Source organism: Trachurus trachurus (genome assembly GCF_905171665.1).
Source record: "Trachurus trachurus genome assembly, chromosome: 10".
NCBI classification, from domain to species: Eukaryota; Metazoa; Chordata; class Actinopteri; order Carangiformes; family Carangidae; genus Trachurus; species Trachurus trachurus.
The window spans coordinates 5186890-5203942 of NC_139894.1; the positions used below are offsets into that span (position 1 = coordinate 5186890).

The following is a 17053-nucleotide window of genomic DNA, read 5'->3' on the forward strand; positions in this document are numbered from 1 at the left end:
AAGTGTTTTATGTCTAATCTTCCGCTCTAAGTACACTGAGGCCAATTTGTCCTAGAACACTGTAGGGGTGTGTATTGGCAAGGACCTCACGATACGATACGTATCACGATACTTGGGTCACGATACGATATATTGCGATATATTGCGATATCCAAATTGTGCGATATATTGCGATATTACATAGTTCGCTGAAAAACTAAGAATGTATTATGCATCTTAAAATCCGAGTTGTAGGCCTATATTTACATTAAATGATAGTAGTAATTCATCACCAAATGAAAACTTTGTTAACATCTGTGTTTTCTAATAAGACAAACTTCTCAGTCTGTTTACCTCACTTCAATCTTTTGTATTGATGCAAAATGGGCAAATATATGCATCTGACAAATTGTTTGTATTTCATACTAGTTCAAATTAATTAAATACAAACATGTAGATTGCTGCACTCCTACAAATAAAAATAAAAATAAATATGTAGTTTTATATTTAAATAAAAATGTTAAATTGAAAATGAAATAACCTTATTATCTGAGACTGACATAACCTGCTGTATATTTACACTCCTGCGCTTCCACGTCCTGTCTGGCAATAAAGGCTGCAGTCACACAGACTGCAGTCACACACAGGTCACTGGCAGTGAGAGACACTCATCCGTCACACAAACACAACAAACAGCTGTGGATTTCCCCGTGTGCTGAGCAGTGAGCGGAACCTACCGCGGCATCTCGCACCACAACAACACCAGCTCCCGTTAGCTTAGCGGCTAACAGTCTATGGTCAGCTCTGTAGCATTAGCTCCTCCAGCTGGGCTGCAGCGCTCGCGGTGCTCCGGTTCTACCTGGTTTCCGTGACAACGTAAACACAGCGGCTCCTCCGCTACGCTGAGAAGCTGTGAACAGTCTGCAGTAATCCGTGTTGTTGACGAGGGAGCGGACGCTTGGTGGCATGAGTGCAGGCGCTGTTAGCGTGTGTGGATTAGCATGTAGCTCGGCACAGACGCAGCCTGGCTTGCCCCGTTTAGGTGATCTGACAAGCCGCCTGAGGTGACGCCTCAGTGGGGTTGCACCAGGTGCAGCCCTGGTCTCTCCTGGTCCTCCACGGCGTAGAAAGCCGAGCTCATCCAGCACACTGCACTGGGGTTTGCTTTGCTACGGACGAGTATCAGTCGGTGTCGGTCGCACTGTGGCACATTCTACACTTTATAAAACATGTGCAGCATATGTTTGATTTAAACAATGATGGGGCTTTCCTGATCTCTTCCTCTGATGCCTCCAACAACGCCATCTACTGGGCTGAACAAGCAACTACTACTTTAGTACCAAAAAAAAATAAATTCACCTTTTTTTTCCATCTCAATTTATATAATAAAATATCGATACTTGGCGTCCTTGTATCGATACAGTATCGCCGTTCAAAATATCGCGATATTGTGCCGTATCGATATTTTCTTACACCCCTAGAACACTGTAGAAAGAAATAGGCCAAATTTTCTGAAAAATTTCAAATCCCTTGTGAAAACACTCCTTCAGTCATGAGAATGAACTGTTTTGGTGCTTGAAATAGGATATGAATACAGTAATAGATAAGTGTAGAAAACAAGTCTAAAATGACATTTTGTAAAATCGCCTTTCAAGCATAAATGTTGTCTATTCTATCTATTTTCACCAAATGTCTTAAATGTGAGATAAAAGAAGCTGAATATTGACTTCAAAGCTTCATCAGATTTTTTAAATGAGAAATTAGCTTTTTTTCCTCTTCAAGCGTTTCTACAGCGTAAAATGACCGAAATATAGACAAAAACATATCAAGACCGTTGCGTAAACGTGCGTGCCGACCTTAGTGTTAAAATGACTTGAATTGAACCCCGGTACCTTTCTGATCATGTGGCCCCACCTGACGGCTGTGGCCCTAAACAACCGCATAGAGGGTTTATGCCAGGGGCCGGCCTGTCGACCGCCAGTGTCTCTAGTTGTAGCAACTTCAGCAAAGAGCGCACGCTAACAAAACACTGCTGTGGATTCCTCCACCAGCCAACCTGGGCTCCTCAACTCTTTCTTGAAGTTTTACCTCTTTTGTTATTTTGTGGCTATGAGCGGCGGCTTTCTGATGGCGGTTGGTTGGTGGAGGAATCGACAGCAGTGTTTTGTTATTGTACGGTCTTTGCTGAAGTTGCTACTAGAGAAGTTTGCAGTCGGCAAACTTGATCTCTCAAAGTGGCGGTCCAGGGACCCCCAGGGTCCTTGAGAGGGTTCAAAGGGTCCACAACTTTTTCTCGAAATTTTACCACTTTTTTCTAGAATTAAATTCATTTAATTTTTTTTTTTTTTTTAGATAAATTTTTCTTCTTTTTTTCACTTTTTCTAGATTTTTTTTTCACTTTTTTTGAGAAAGTTTACCAGTTCCTCCTAGATGTTTTAAAAACTATTTTGAGAAATTTTACGACTTTTTTTTTTTTCTAGATTTTTTAAAAACTTTTTTTTGAGAAATTTTACCACTTTTTTGAGAAATTTTACCAGTTCCATCTAGGATTTTTAAAAACTATTTGAGAAATTTTACCACTTTTTTGAGAAATTTTACCAGTTCTTCCTAGAATTTTTGTAAAACTATTTTGAGAAATTTTACTACTTTTTTTCTAGAATTCTTTTTTTGATTTTTTTTTTTTAGAAATCTTGCCACTTTTTTCTAGAATTAAAAAAAAAAACTTTTTATTTTGATAATTTTTACCACTTTTTTTCTGGAAATTTCTCTACAATATTTCCACAAATTCACACCATTGGCCCTAATTTGAACGCATACACTGACTAAAAAAGTAACGTTCTTCAGTTCGGGCAGACCTTTCCTGCATGTCATTCCCCCTCTCTCTGCCTCCCCCTTTCCTGTCTATCTCACTATGTGCTGTCAAATAAAGGCAAAAACGCCCCAAAAAATATATATATTTGGGTGGTTTCAATTCAGTTCAATTCATAACTTTATTGTCACTGATAGAGCATGACAGTGCAGCATGATAACAACAACAAACCTTGGCTGGGGTAGAAGTGGCTGATGGAGACCAGGTGACCTGCAGAGACACAGGGGGGAGGGGTTAGATGATGTCATCGCACCGAGGGGGAGGGGTTAGATGACCTTAAAGAAACAGAAAGAAACAGAAGAAAGGCCAGCAGCACTCGTGTCCTTCTCATTGTCCTTCTCATTGTCCTCCATTACATACTGCGTCTGCGCTTAACATGCACAAACCGGTTTCGACAACGTCTTCCTCAGTGTGTGAGGGGTTAGATGACCTCATCGCACCTAGAGCACTGTAAAAGAGAGTAACGCCACCACCATTGACTCCCGTGGTAAGGGTTTAAGGGTTTTGCGCCCCTAGTGGCAGGATATGGGTATAGCAAAAGCGCCCAGAAAACCCATTCACTCCAATACAATGTATGTGTGTTGCCCACTTGCTTGTAAATTGATGAAAACGGCCGTGTTTTTGTTTTTAGGTGTCTTGGTCATATCAAATTATAATTTGTTTATTACAAAATGTAGATTGAAACATTAATGTAGACAACTGTTTTTTTTGTTTGTTTGTTTTTTTACTCGCCTATGTGTTAATGTTTATCTGTAGAGAATCCTCAATGATGCTATTAACGTGGGTGAAAAAGCAGAACTATGCAGGATTTGGGCTGTAATTATTGTGGCTCAGAGACACTGTGATGGTTGAGTGACCTGTTATGAGGTGAATGGGGTCTAGGCCAATGCGCCAATGAATCGTGATTGGTTTGAGTTCGGAAAGTCGGAGGAAACCATGGAAACACGAAATGTTTGTACTGATGAAGTTCGGCTTGTGGCTACACGGAGCTAACGCTAACACGGACACACACACCATGGATCTTTTATAAGATAATGTAATACATCATGACACACACACACACACCTTTGCGTTTTGGAACATTTATTCATGTGTGTGTGTCTATGTCTGTGTCTGTCTGTGTGTGTGTGTGTGGCCGTGTTAGCATTAGCTCCGTGTTAGCGTTAGCGCCGTGTTAGCATTAGCTCCGTGTTAGCACTAGCCCAACTTTAGCAGGGCTTAGCAAACACAGCTCTCTACCTTCAGCAGTAAACACAAGCACGTGTAGTGAGGGGGTGGAGGAGGTGGTGGTGGCGAGTTTTTTATTTATTTATTTTTTTACGACAGTGACATGTGCCTCCCAGGACTGTGGGGGAGCTCCGGAGAGGGAAAAAAAAGAGAAACCAACGAAGGAGCGAGCTATTTCCGGCCGACTTGCATAGTTCTGTTTTAAATTATTGAAAACACCACACTTGCTCATTCACCAACAATGCAGAGATGTCAGTTCTTGGGCACTTTTGCAATAATACCCATATTCCGCCACCAGGAGGCGCTTCCATTGGACCAATGTCGTTACTCTCTGTTACAGTGCTCTAATCGCAGCGAGGGGGAGGGGTTAGAGGACGTCATGGCAGCGAGGGGGAGGGGTTAGATGATGTCATGGCAGCGAGGGGGAGGGGTTAGATGACGTCATGGCAGCGAGGGGAGGGGTTAGATGATGTCATGGCAGCGAGGGGGAGGGGTTAGATGACGTCATGGCAGCGAGGGGGAGGGGTTAGATGACGTCATGGCAGCGAGGGGGAGGGGTTAGATGATGTCATGGCAGCGAGGCGCGGCGGTGGTGATGATGTCACACTCACGCTTGGCGGTGAGCTGCTCCTGGACCAGCTGCCCGTACTCCTCTCTGCTCAGCAGGGGGGGCAGCCCTCCAATCAGCAGCCACACCTGCACAGGCTCCGCCCACTTCCTGTTCTCCACCACGTAGAAGCGGGTCTGGTTCATCTGACGCAGCGACAGCTACGCACACACACACACACACACACCTGGTTACTTATTGTTATTTATCGATCTGTATTGGTCTGTACTGGTCTGTATTGGTCTGTATCGGTCTGTATTGGTCTGTATTGATCTGTACTGGTCTGTACTGGTCTGTATTGGTCTGTATTGGTCTGTATTGGTCTGTATTGATCTGTATTGGTCTGTATTGATTTGTATTGGTCTGTATCGGTCTGTATTGGTCTGTATTGGTCTGTATCGGTCTGTATTGGTCTGTATTGATTTGTATTGGTCTGTATCGGTCTGTATTGGTCTGTATTGGTCTGTATTGGTCTGTATCGGTCTGTATTGGTCTGTATTGATCTGTTCTGGTCTGTATCGGTCTGTACTGGTCTGTATTGATCTCACCTTCCTGATCTCCTGCAGTTTGTCCAGAAGTTTCTCCTCAGGCGTCAGCGTCTGTCTCTGCACTGAGGGACAAACACAAGGTCATGACATCCAGAGCTGCTGTGATTGATTGATTGATTGATTGATTGATTGATTGATTGATTGATTGATTGATTGATTGATTGATTGATTGATTGATTGATTGATTGATTGATTGATTTCAGGACTTGTGCCTGTGGGCAAATTATGGGCTGCTTCATGTATCTCACCTTGTTTGCTGCTCATGCAGATCTCCACCAGACTGAAGCCGGACTCGTCCTCCTGAAACACACACACACACACACAGTGAACAGCTGATCCTGCAGCTCTGCCTCACCTGTCCTGTCACTTCCTGCTTTTCTACCTGTCGGTTCAGTTCTCTGAGGACGGGGCTGAGGACCGACGCTGCCGTGGTGTCGCCGGAGACCGAGACGGAGATGGAGGCTGCACCACACCTGAGGACACACAACAACACATACACACACACACACAGGTGAGACGTTCCTGATGGACATCAACATGTGAGACGTAGGGGTGTAACGGTATATGTATTTGTCCCGTGCCGTCACGGTACGGGGGTCACGGTTCGGTGCACACAGTCACACGACGAATACGTCTGAATGAATATTAAATACAAAAAATTAAAATAAAAAGTCGAGTCCTCACTCCAATCTAGGTGGCGGTAATGAGCCTCGAAGCTGCAACCGTCATAACAGACGAAGAAGAGAAGTGATGAGTGTGAAGCATAGACTGTGGCCCAATTCCAATCCGACCCCTCAGGGACTCAGTGACTTACAGGCGCGTTCACGGGAAGTCCGTGAGTGTGTGAGGGCTGTTCCGTTGTCAGATCATCAGTGAATGAGCCCTTACTGCCCCCTTACCGTAAGTCAGCACCGATGCTGACTTTGGGTAGGGGAATTACCCACAGTTCATAGCGTTGTGAAGTCAAACACATGAGATGCCGTCGGAACACGAGTGTAAAAAAAAAGAAAAGAAAAGTAAATTAACACACGTGGACAGAGAGAGCTCCGCCGCTCTCTTTATTGTTAATGGACAGGAGCAACAACCAAAAAAAGAAAGAAAAAGAAAAGAATAAGTTAACTGTCAGTATTAACGTGCAGTTTGTGATTATTGATGATGATTTGAGCAGATCTGATCCAGGAACATTTTGTTTTGAGTCCATCCACCTCACACACGTTGTTTGTGTTTAAAGTACGGTAAATTATCGGCCCAAGACCGGAGTCAACAACATTTTGTTGTCAAGGTAACGTGTGGTGAGAGTGTGTAAGTGCTGTTTCATTCATGTTTACAGCATCTGGACCCTCACAGACTCTCACACTCTGTCTGTGATGAAGGCTAAATAATACAGGCTAGTTTCTCTGATGCGTAATCGCGTAGTGGGCGTCTGTCAGAACGCACTATATGTTCCCCCAAGACTTAATAAAGAAGAAGCAGGAGACAGTTGATCCCTTTTCTGGTGTTTTAATCCAGGTAAATATTGCACACAATGTGGTGGGTGTGTGGTTCTGAAATAAACCAAATAAAAACAATAACCATCAATAATACAGCTCACAGTATGATAAAGTTATCATTAGCATGAAATATAAACAGTTGCAATCAGTGGCATAAATATAACATAAACAACCATTTAACCCATCAAAGGCTACAGCTAACACTGTTAGCAACATTCACTTTAGCACAAGCTAATAACCTCAGCTAACAGACATATGGAGCAGATAAATATACAGCAATGAAAATGCATCCAGTAAATAAACAACAGCACTTACTTTCCTCTGGACGCACACTGAACCACAAACGGCAGGTTAACTGACACAAAGTAACAACACAACTTCTGCCGGCCGTACACACGTCTCACTGTCATCAGTCTCTTCTTCTTCTCTCTCACAAGCCACAGCACTCGGCGCAGTAGAGCGCGATAGCGCCCCTAGTGGCTGGGTGTGGCTAAATCACCGGCTCTGTCCTGCAGCCTTCAGAACAGCCGCCCCCAAATTTGCTCCAGCAAATTTGCAGTATTCAGTCCATCACTGTACATTGTCTTCTGGTACAGCAGGGAGTCTGATAAGACGACTCACAGGTCGGACGTAGGTGCGGTCCTTGACTTTAACCTCTGCTGTGCGAATCAGACCATCGGCCCCAGGGAGCACCTTCACGATTTTCCCAACAGGCCACGATGCTCTTGGCAGTTGAGGATCGACGATCATCACGATGGTGTCCAGCTGAAGAGGAGATGTATCCGACTGCCACTTGGACCGTGTTTGCAATGTGGGCAGGTAGTGGCGCAGGAACCGCACCCAGAAGCGATCACACAGCACTTGACAGGCCCTCCATTGGCGCCGGCTGAGCAACTCTGAGTCGTGATACACTGCCTGAGGTAGAGAAGGGTCTGGCCGCCCCATCAGCAGCAGATTGGGGGTGATTGGGTCTGGGTCTGCTACGTCGGATGATACGTAGCTGAGGGGCTTGGAATTGAGAATGCCCTCAATCTCAATCAGGACTGTGGTCAGCACTTCTCCACTGACAACTTGTGAGCCCAGGGTAGCAGTCAGAGCGGCTTTAATAGACCTGATTTCCCGCTCCCAGGAGCCGCCAAAGTGGGGGGCGCTAGGTGGGTTGAAGCGAAACTTTATCTGGTACTCTGCCAGCTGGGCTTGGAGAGAAGGATGGAGGGCTTGGAAAGCTTCTTGTAACTCCCTTTCTCCACCTCTGAAATTGGTGCCCTGGTCCGAGAGCAACTCTGCTGGTCTCCCACGGCGGGATATGAACCTTCTCAAGGCCATCAGGAAGGAATCCGTGTTGATGCTGGACAGCACCTCAATATGGACTGCTCTTGTCGTGAGGCATTTAAAGAGCAAGCCCCAGCGTTTCTCGTTCCGTCGGCCGACTATAACCTGCATCGGACCAAAGCAATCTATCCCCGTAGAGTAGAAGGCTGGTTGATGTAGCCTGAGCCGTGCAGGGGGTAAGTCTGCCATCTTGGGGTTGACAGGTTGGGCTCTCCATCTTTGACACTCAGGGCATGAGCGCTGCTCTCTCCTTATGGCCTCACGGCCCCGAAGAATCCAGAACTTCCTCCTTAGCTCTGCAAAGAGTCGCTCTGCACCAGGGTGTTTCAGATCATGGTCGACCTGTCGGATGAGTAGCTTGGTCACAGCATGTCTCGGGTCAAGGACTACAGGATGAATCACATCATGCTCCAGATCCTGACAACGTCGCAGTCGACCTCCTACTCGTATCAGCTGGAGTGATACATATTCTGGAGCCAGTGTGATTAAGCAGCTGGAGGAAGGGACTTGTTTCCCAGCTGCCAGACACTGGACTTCTTCAGGGAAGCTGTCTCTTTGAGCGGACTGCAGGATGATGAGTTCCGCCTCCTTGAACTCCTCTGCTGTAGGGGTCCCTGTAGCATCAGCAGCCGCCCCATGAAGGGTCCCCGCAGTCGCCTTCACCAATTCACTGAAGGTGCTGAACTGCTGAGCATCAGGTAAGGAATGGTGGGTGCTGGTTACCGTGCTAACCAAGCAGGTTGTGGGTCTTCGCAGCTCTTCAGCGATGTCTTCATTCTTCGGGACTGGGTGCACTGGCCACTGGTCGGGTGGCAGCCGCAGGAACGGGGGTCCATGACTCCAACGATTCTCACCTGAGAGATCCTGCAGTGATTTCCCCCGGGTGAGGTCGTCCGCCGGGTTCTCTGTCGTCTCCACGTAGCGCCAGGCCTGGCTATCAGTCAACTCTTGAATTTCTGCAATACGGGTTCCTGCAAACACCTTAAAGCGGCAAGAGTCCGACTGGATCCAAGCAAGAACAGTTGTTGAGTCCGTCCACATAACCACTCTGGATATCTCCAATGTGAGCTCTCGGGTGAGCACGTTTGCAAGCTGTGCGCCCGTGAGCGCGGCGCACAGCTCCAACCGCGGCATGGAGAGCTGACGCTTGGGGGCCACTCTGGACCGGGCTGTCAGGAAAGCCACCTCTACATGCCCCTCTGTGTCTTCTGTGCGTAGATATCCCACACTGCCATACGCACGTTGAGACGCGTCACAGAAGATATGGACCTCTCGCTTATTGGTTGCCTGATCCATGGCTGGACTGAAGTAGCAACGAGGCAGTCTGATGCTGTACAGGTAAGGTAACTCGTTCTCCCAGTCTTGCCATGCTGTAAGCAACTCACCGGGCAGCAGAGGGTCGTCCCACTCACGCTTCTTGTCCCATAACTGCTGAACAAGAACTTTGGCCCTAGTAGTATAGGGTGTGAGGAACCCTATGGGGTTGTATTGGCTGGCTAATACTTTGTAGATGTTCCTCATGGTGGCAGGGGAGTGCTCCAGCGACCGTGACTTATACCGCAGCGTATCCGAGTGACATAACCAACGCAGACCCAGGGCAGGTTCTTGGGGGTCCATGTCTGTGTGGTTAAGCAGCTGTTCACTACTCTCTGACCTGATCTCCTTGGGCAGGTGGCCGATGACATCTGGCATGCTGCTGGCCCACTGTCGCAGCTCAAAGCCTCCCTCCAGTAACAGCCCCCTCAGCTTGTCTGCTACGTCTCGGGCCACATCTGGAGTAGGGAAGCTCTGTAGCCAGTTGTCCACATAGAAGTGGTTCTCGATGGACTCACGTGCTGCATCTCCTGGATGGGTGTGATCGTGGACATGTCTCTGTAGTGCGTATATGGCGCAGCATGGGGAACAAGTAGTCCCGAAGGGAAGGACCTGCCACTCGTATACACTGGGTTGGGAATCTCTCTGTAGATCACGCCAGAGAAAGCGCAGCAGCGGTCGGTCTTCTGGCAGCAACCTCACCTGGTGGAACATTCCCTTTATGTCACTGCTGACAGCAATGGAATGTTCCCTAAACCGCAGCAGGACACCCAGGAGAGATGCACCAAGGTTTGGGCCACACAGCAGTAGTTCGTTGAGGTTCTTATCCTTATAGGTGTAGGAACAGTTGAACACAATCCGATGTTTTCCGTTGTGTGTCACCAGGTGATGGGGGATGAACCACGACTCCTTGGAAGTCTTCACCTGCTCCTGACCAATTCTGGAGACGTAACCTGCTGTCTTCAGCTTCGTGATCTCTGCCTGATATGCCTCTGCCTTTACCGGGTCTCTGCCAAGACGCTTCTCCGTGCTGCGTAGGCTGGGAAGTGCCGCTTCAGGCTGTGCTGTGAGTATAGGCATGTTACTCACCCGTAACAGTGGGGTGGCGTACCTGAGGACTCCATCCACCTCCACTCTCCTAGTCTTTGCCTCTAGGAGGTTCATGGCCTCTTGGTCTCTTCGTGACCTAGTCACCAGTTTCTCATTTCTGTATGGCAGGGTGTCCAATTGCCAGAGCTTCTCAACCTGATTAAAGAGTTCAACCGCAGGAGAGGTAGTGGACACGAACAGACACTGTTGTGGGCGGTTACACTGTTGAAGAGACATGACTGGCCCTTGCAGTGTCCAGCCAAGCCTGGTCTTCACCGCAGCTGGGCCCCCCGGTGGGCCGAGACGGACAGGTTCAACAGGCGTCACCAGGTGTGGGCAGTCAGAGCCTATCAGAAGAAGTGGATGGACGTCTGTGAACTGTTGTAGAGGGAGCGTCTTAAGGTGCTTGTATTTGCGCTGAAGTCCTTTCACTGGGTAAGAGTGTTCCGCGAGACCTAGTCCGCCTGCAGTGAAGGCTCTCTCAATCGTGAATGTCTTTGTTGGCTGACCAGCTGGAGAGATTTTGAACATCACCGATGAACCATGTAGTGTTCTCACGTCCTGCCGAACTGTTCTCAGGGTGAGGCTCTCTGGAGTTCCCTGAAGCTGCAGCCTCTGAACAGCCTCCTGTAGAAGGATCGTCCTCTCTGAGCCATCGTCTAGTATGGCGTATGTCTCCAAGGTGTGGTTGCCATTACGCAGGAGCACTTTACTGACCTTCAAGAGGACCTGATTGCAGCCGGCACGCCGATCCAGGTACAGAACATCTGTGGCTGACTTCACCGCTGCACCAGTGCAATTCCAAGCAGAGCGCTCATTCCCGCCAGGCCGGAGATTCACTTCATGCAAGGCTTCAAGGTGCTTTCCCTTACACGTTTTACATAGGACTCTCAACCTGCACTGGGCGGCCTGGTGGTGCCGTCCGCAACGCCAACAGCGGTTGTTGGCCTTCACCCAGGTCGTCTTCTGCTCCTTGGTTAATTGCTTGAAGTTCAAGCACTGGTCCAAGAAGTGCTGCGTATTGCTGCAGTAGGGGCAGTAGGCTTTGGGCTTATCCGGGGCCTCTTGGTGATCTGAGACTTCAGCTTGACCTGCTTGCGGGGTTGTGTCAAGGGTGGTACCATGCAGCACGTTCATGGTCTTCCTAATGGCTCTCTTATCCTTGTCACACTCCTTCCTCACCCCGCTTCTCCCTCTCTGGACTTCCTCTATCTTGTCGAACCGGTCTCCGTCCTCCTGTATTTCCAACTCGTAGTCAAGCCACTCTGCGAAGTCCATCAAAGACGGGATTCCTGCCTTCCAGGAGTGAAGATGACGTCGGAAGGTGGCACGGAGATCCTGGGGAAGCTTCCTCATTAATCTGGCCACATGAGACCCACACTTTAACTCTGTGTGCCCATCTTCACCCAGTTGCTCCAACATCCCGACTAGAGCTCGGACCCTCAGAGCAAACCTCCTGAACGCTGCAGAGTCGCCAGCTCGGATAGCAGGCTCCTCCATGAGCTCTGCAATGCGCTGTAGAGACAGCTGGTGAGGCTGACCATAGTGTTTGGTCAAGGAAGCCATAGTGTCGGTGTAGGGGAATAAGGAGTTGCTATAGGAGTCAGCTATCAGGAGAGCCTCTTCAAACTTGAGGTGGTCACAGAGCACTTGGTACTTGAACATCTCTGTCGCATCAGCAGGAAGAATATTGTTGAGTGCAAGCTTCAGTCTGGAAAACTCTCTGGGGTCACCCCGTGTGAACTTAGGGATCGATGGTGCTGGGCCCCTGTATGTCCTCTCGCTGCTATTCGGCCGTGTCACTGCTGAGGTTAGCCGTTGTGGGGGCTGGGGGGGTGCAACCGATGGCAGCACACTATCATATTGTGGTTCTGACAGCATGGATGGAGCTGGTGACAGGCGTGCCTCCAGCTGCTGTAGACGTTCTCTGAGGTTCTCCACAATATCAGCAGGTTGTCTTACAGGTGTAGGCTGGACTCTTGGTGGCTCATAATCGTCATCAGGGAAGACTACTGGTGGGGGAGGCAGCGGCCAATCATCGTCTGCTATATTCGTGTCTTGTGCTGCGGGCGGGCGGTGCAGCTCCCTTGGTGGAGGCGGTGGTGCAGCTTGCAAGGGTGGTGGTGGCATTGGCCGGCTGTCGTGATCTCCTGTCTGTGGATGACGTGTTCGAGGCGGTGGATGCAGCATGGGGGGTTGTGACGGTGGGGGCCTGGTGCCCGCTCCTCTGGCAGGGTGGTGACTCTCGTGTGGATGATGCAGCTGTAAGCTGGGAGGTGCTGCACCACTCCTGTCCATCTGACGTCTCATATCCCTCATCATCAGGTGCAACCTCCTATTATCTTCTTGTATTTGCTGCAACACATCCATCATTACAGGCGGGCGCTGATATGGCTGTGGCGTACTCACATACACAGGTGCTGCAGCTCCAATGTGACTGGGAGATGTCTCTATGATCTCAGTTTGCTGCAGTGAGCGCTGGGTGAGGGGTGTCATCTCGGCAAATCCCTCTCTACTGGTCCAGTCAGTCTCCTCTAATGCAGCAGAGGTGCGTGGTGGGTAGCTAACGGCCTGTGGGAGGGTGTACCCTTCATAATCTTCCATCCATCTTGGTTGGCGCGCTTGTCGGCGTGGACGTGCATCTTCACCAGTGTTGTTTTCGTTAACGATGACGATGACGAAATATATTCGTTGACGCCCCTTTTTTTCATGACGATAACGAGACGGTGACGAGACGAACATGGCTCTCTGATGACGAAAACATGACGAGACGTGTGTGAGTTTTCGTTGACGAGACGAGAACGGACGTAAATGTTAGTGGTCGGACTGTGATCGCCTCTACAGTACATTCCATATTATGGATTGTCATTAGGCTACTAGCTGCACACGATTTAGCAACGGCTCCGTCAACAACAGAACAACACTGCTGAGACGAGCCACGGTGCGCCGCCGCCCGGTGCTTGTATCAGAGCGGCAGAGAGCAGCAGGCAGTGATCCGCTGCTCTGGTGACCGCGGTCAGTGCGGTGCAGCCGCTCCGCGGCGCTGACGGGTGGTCAGACGTTCAAATGCATGACATTTCTGCTTATTGTGCGTGTAATCTGTCCATTAAAATCAACAAGTGTCTGCAACACTGCTGCATCCTTGTGTGGTTACGCCCACCACCTGGCATGCAGCGCACATTCTGCTCAACACACCTGCCGTCACTCCATCAGAAAAAAAACTGAATGCACTACTGTTACCACTTTATCTGTGTGTAGGCTAATGGATAATCCTTAGACCATATAAAGTATTTGGCATTGGGTGGAAACATTATGTGTAAAACCATTCCTTTATTGACTTAATTTGTTGAAAGACTTTTTTTTTTTTTTTTTTTTTTTTTTACTGAAACTGACTAAAACTAGACGAAAACCTTGTTGAGTTTTCGTCGACTAAAACTAGACTAAAACTATCACATATAGGAATGACTAAAACTGACTAAAACTAATAAGTATTTTCGTCAAAAAGACTAAGACTAAGACTAAATCTAAAATGCCTGCCAAAAACAACACTGATCTTCACTTGGGGGAACATGAGCCATTTTTACTACGTAATTACCTTATCCGGCTCGAAGGACCATTTGTGATGAAGGCTAAATAATACAGGCTAGTTTCTCTGATGCGTAATCGCGTAGTGGGCGTCTGTCAGAACGCACTATATGTTCCCCCAAGACTTAATAAAGAAGAAGCAGGAGACAGTTGATCCCTTTTCTGGTGTTTTAATCCAGGTAAATATTGCACACAATGTGGTGGGTGTGTGGTTCTGAAATAAACCAAATAAAAACAATAACCATCAATAATACAGCTCACAGTATGATAAAGTTATCATTAGCATGAAATATAAACAGTTGCAATCAGTGGCATAAATATAACATAAACAACCATTTAACCCATCAAAGGCTACAGCTAACACTGTTAGCAACATTCACTTTAGCACAAGCTAATAACCTCAGCTAACAGACATATGGAGCAGATAAATATACAGCAATGAAAATGCATCCAGTAAATAAACAACAGCACTTACTTTCCTCTGGACGCACACAGAACCACAAACGGCAGGTTAACTGACACAAAGTAACAACACAACTTCTGCCGGCCGTACACACGTCTCACTGTCATCAGTCTCTTCTTCTTCTCTCTCACAAGCCACAGCACTCGGCGCAGTAGAGCGCGATAGCGCCCCTAGTGGCTGGGTGTGGCTAAATCACCGGCTCTGTCCTGCAGCCTTCAGAACACTGTCACTTAGAGCTGACGTCACTTCAGTCAGTGAGGGTTCAGGGCTCGAGTCTTTAGGGGGCGGATTGGAATTGGGCCGTTATGGTGTGAAGTTAGAGGAGCTGCTGCTTTATTTGTCACCGTGTGGCTTCTCACTGAAACACAGCAGCGACGGCTCGCGACCATAGACTGTAAAGCAGCTCGCGACTGGTCAACCGGAGGGACAAAGTCCGTCGGTGATATTTCACGGATGCTGCGCTGCGTCGCTAGAAACGCATCAAACACGTTACCGCATGTTCAACCCGATATGTCAATCACTGGTGCAAGGAAAAAGACAACTTGTAGCCTATGAAACAATTCATCCCGCTGCTTTTAAGCCTCTTGACATGAACACAGACACCAGAAACATCACCAAAGCAACTGGCATCTAGTCTAAATTAACTGTGTAAACCAACACTGGTGTTAGTTTCTTGTTTTTTTTTAAAATAATAGTTGCCAGTAAGTGCAAGTTTTTTTCCCCTCTAGAATTAATGAATGTCATGATAACACTCCTAATGCACTTGTTTTATTTTATATTCAATTTCTTTTTCTACTTTTATAACACAAGACAGATTTTAGTTTTACATTCAATAGTGTCTGTTGTAGCGAACCGTGACTCCTGAACCGCGGTACGTAGCGAACCGTTACACCCCTAGTGAGATGTGAAGATGTCACACTCACCTGGGCCAGCCGGCGTGCACCTTGACGACCTCGGCGTCCGGCGGCTTCGCCCTCAGCACCAACGCCTCGCCGCCGCCGCCGCCGCCGCCGCCGTTACGGTTCAGGATGTCGTCGCCATGGAGATGCTGCGTCCCGCCCACTTCCTGCAGCTCGAAGTCCTGAGGGTCGCCGGGCAGGAAGAAGGACCGGAGCGCCGAGTCCTGCAGGAAACACACGGGATGATGTCACAGTAGTACGCAGTAGTACTCTGTAGTACTCTGTAGTACTCTGTAGTACTCAGTAGTAGTGGTATTATATACATATATGTACATTTATAAAACAGAAAGGTGAAATCCAGCGATCTGATTGGTTGTTAACCGTGGTATAATGAGCATATACCACGGCTACTATTCTAAAGCCTTATCACAGCGTAGGCTATCACTCCGCGTCAGGCACGTAGCTATGACTGGTATGAATGGAAGTTGTTGTCATGTATCCATGACAACGGACTGTTGCAGTCCGTAGCCAAAGACAGCTGATGTTTTTACGATGTTAAAAAATGGACTAAAGTAGTTGAATTGACATGTTGAAGGTGAACTTTCACCTCCAGAGGGTTAACAATGGTAGAGGGGACTGAGCAGTGACAGAGGAAAAGACCAGATGCAGAGCTACTAGGAGCTAACGTCTGGAGAGGTGGGACTAGTTTTTTATTCTGGTTGAATAAAACTACATGAAATTGATTGTGTATCCCTCTTTCATATTGTCATTATTGGTAACCGTTTTATAAAAGCAATATATCACTGCAGTCCGTGGTATATGCTCATTATACCACTCTAAGGGGGTTGTCGTTGCCGTGGTATAATGAGCATCAGAGGAGGCTGGTCCATTGAGGCAGAGGAGGTTGGTCCTCCTCTATTTTTGAGAGGCAAAAGGAAAATTTATTTTTTATTTAAGAAAGAGTAACTGGTTGAAATAAATCATTACCAAATCTCAGTATAATTTATAAAATATTATATATGTATTTTATCATAAAAAAAGTTTGTTTTTTGGAAGAAAATCCACTTAAAACGGCTCAACTGCGCCGCCAGCAGGCTCAGGAGACAGAGCAGGCTGTGTGAGGAGCAGGGAGCAGGAAGGTGGGGGCTCTACGGAGGTGGCAAGATTTTTACTTCCCTAACTGGCCTCGGGGCGGGATCTTCTTCCATTGACTCAATGCATTTAGGATGTCTTCATCCTGACCTGTGATTGGCTAAGACACGTAAAATGACGTCATGACGGAGGAGGCTCTTCTGTACCAATCAGCAATCAGAACACAAGATTGACAGCAGGTTGGTCCAATGACAGTTCTCCAACCCCCCTTGGTTACTGTTGCTATGTGCGCCAAACTTTCACTCCCAGCCGTGCTGCTCATGCTGCTCCTAGCACAAGAAATACGGAGTTTTCAGAGATATTGGCATCGATTTGAAAGGAAATATCAGCAGATTTCTGGATAAACTGTTAGGAGATATCAGAGAGAAGCAGTCAGAGAGATTGTTAATAGTTTTCAGTTACGTGACCTGGGCAGCTGGAGGGTAAACAAAGACACGACCGGACTTTTTTTTTTTTTCTCCGCCATCAGCTCAGGTAAAAGCATAGCTATATCTAAGAG

At 47.6% G+C, this 17053-nt stretch overlaps 1 protein-coding gene across 3 annotated transcripts in view; it reads right to left on the reverse strand.

The window, feature by feature from the left end:
- dgkq (diacylglycerol kinase theta) overlaps window positions 1-17053 on the reverse strand; it is a 117125-nt gene that overhangs the window by 83448 nt on the left and 16624 nt on the right. For all 3 annotated transcript variants that reach the window (XM_083980680.1, XM_083980678.1, XM_083980679.1), the window contains 6 exons: window positions 15427-15626; window positions 5613-5703; window positions 5479-5530; window positions 5231-5292; window positions 4687-4843; window positions 3020-3058 (listed from right to left, as the gene is read on the reverse strand). In XM_083980680.1, the coding sequence (XP_083836806.1) occupies window positions 3020-3058; window positions 4687-4843; window positions 5231-5292; window positions 5479-5530; window positions 5613-5703; window positions 15427-15626 (601 nt within the window). The remainder of the gene's footprint in view (window positions 1-3019; window positions 3059-4686; window positions 4844-5230; window positions 5293-5478; window positions 5531-5612; window positions 5704-15426; window positions 15627-17053) is intronic.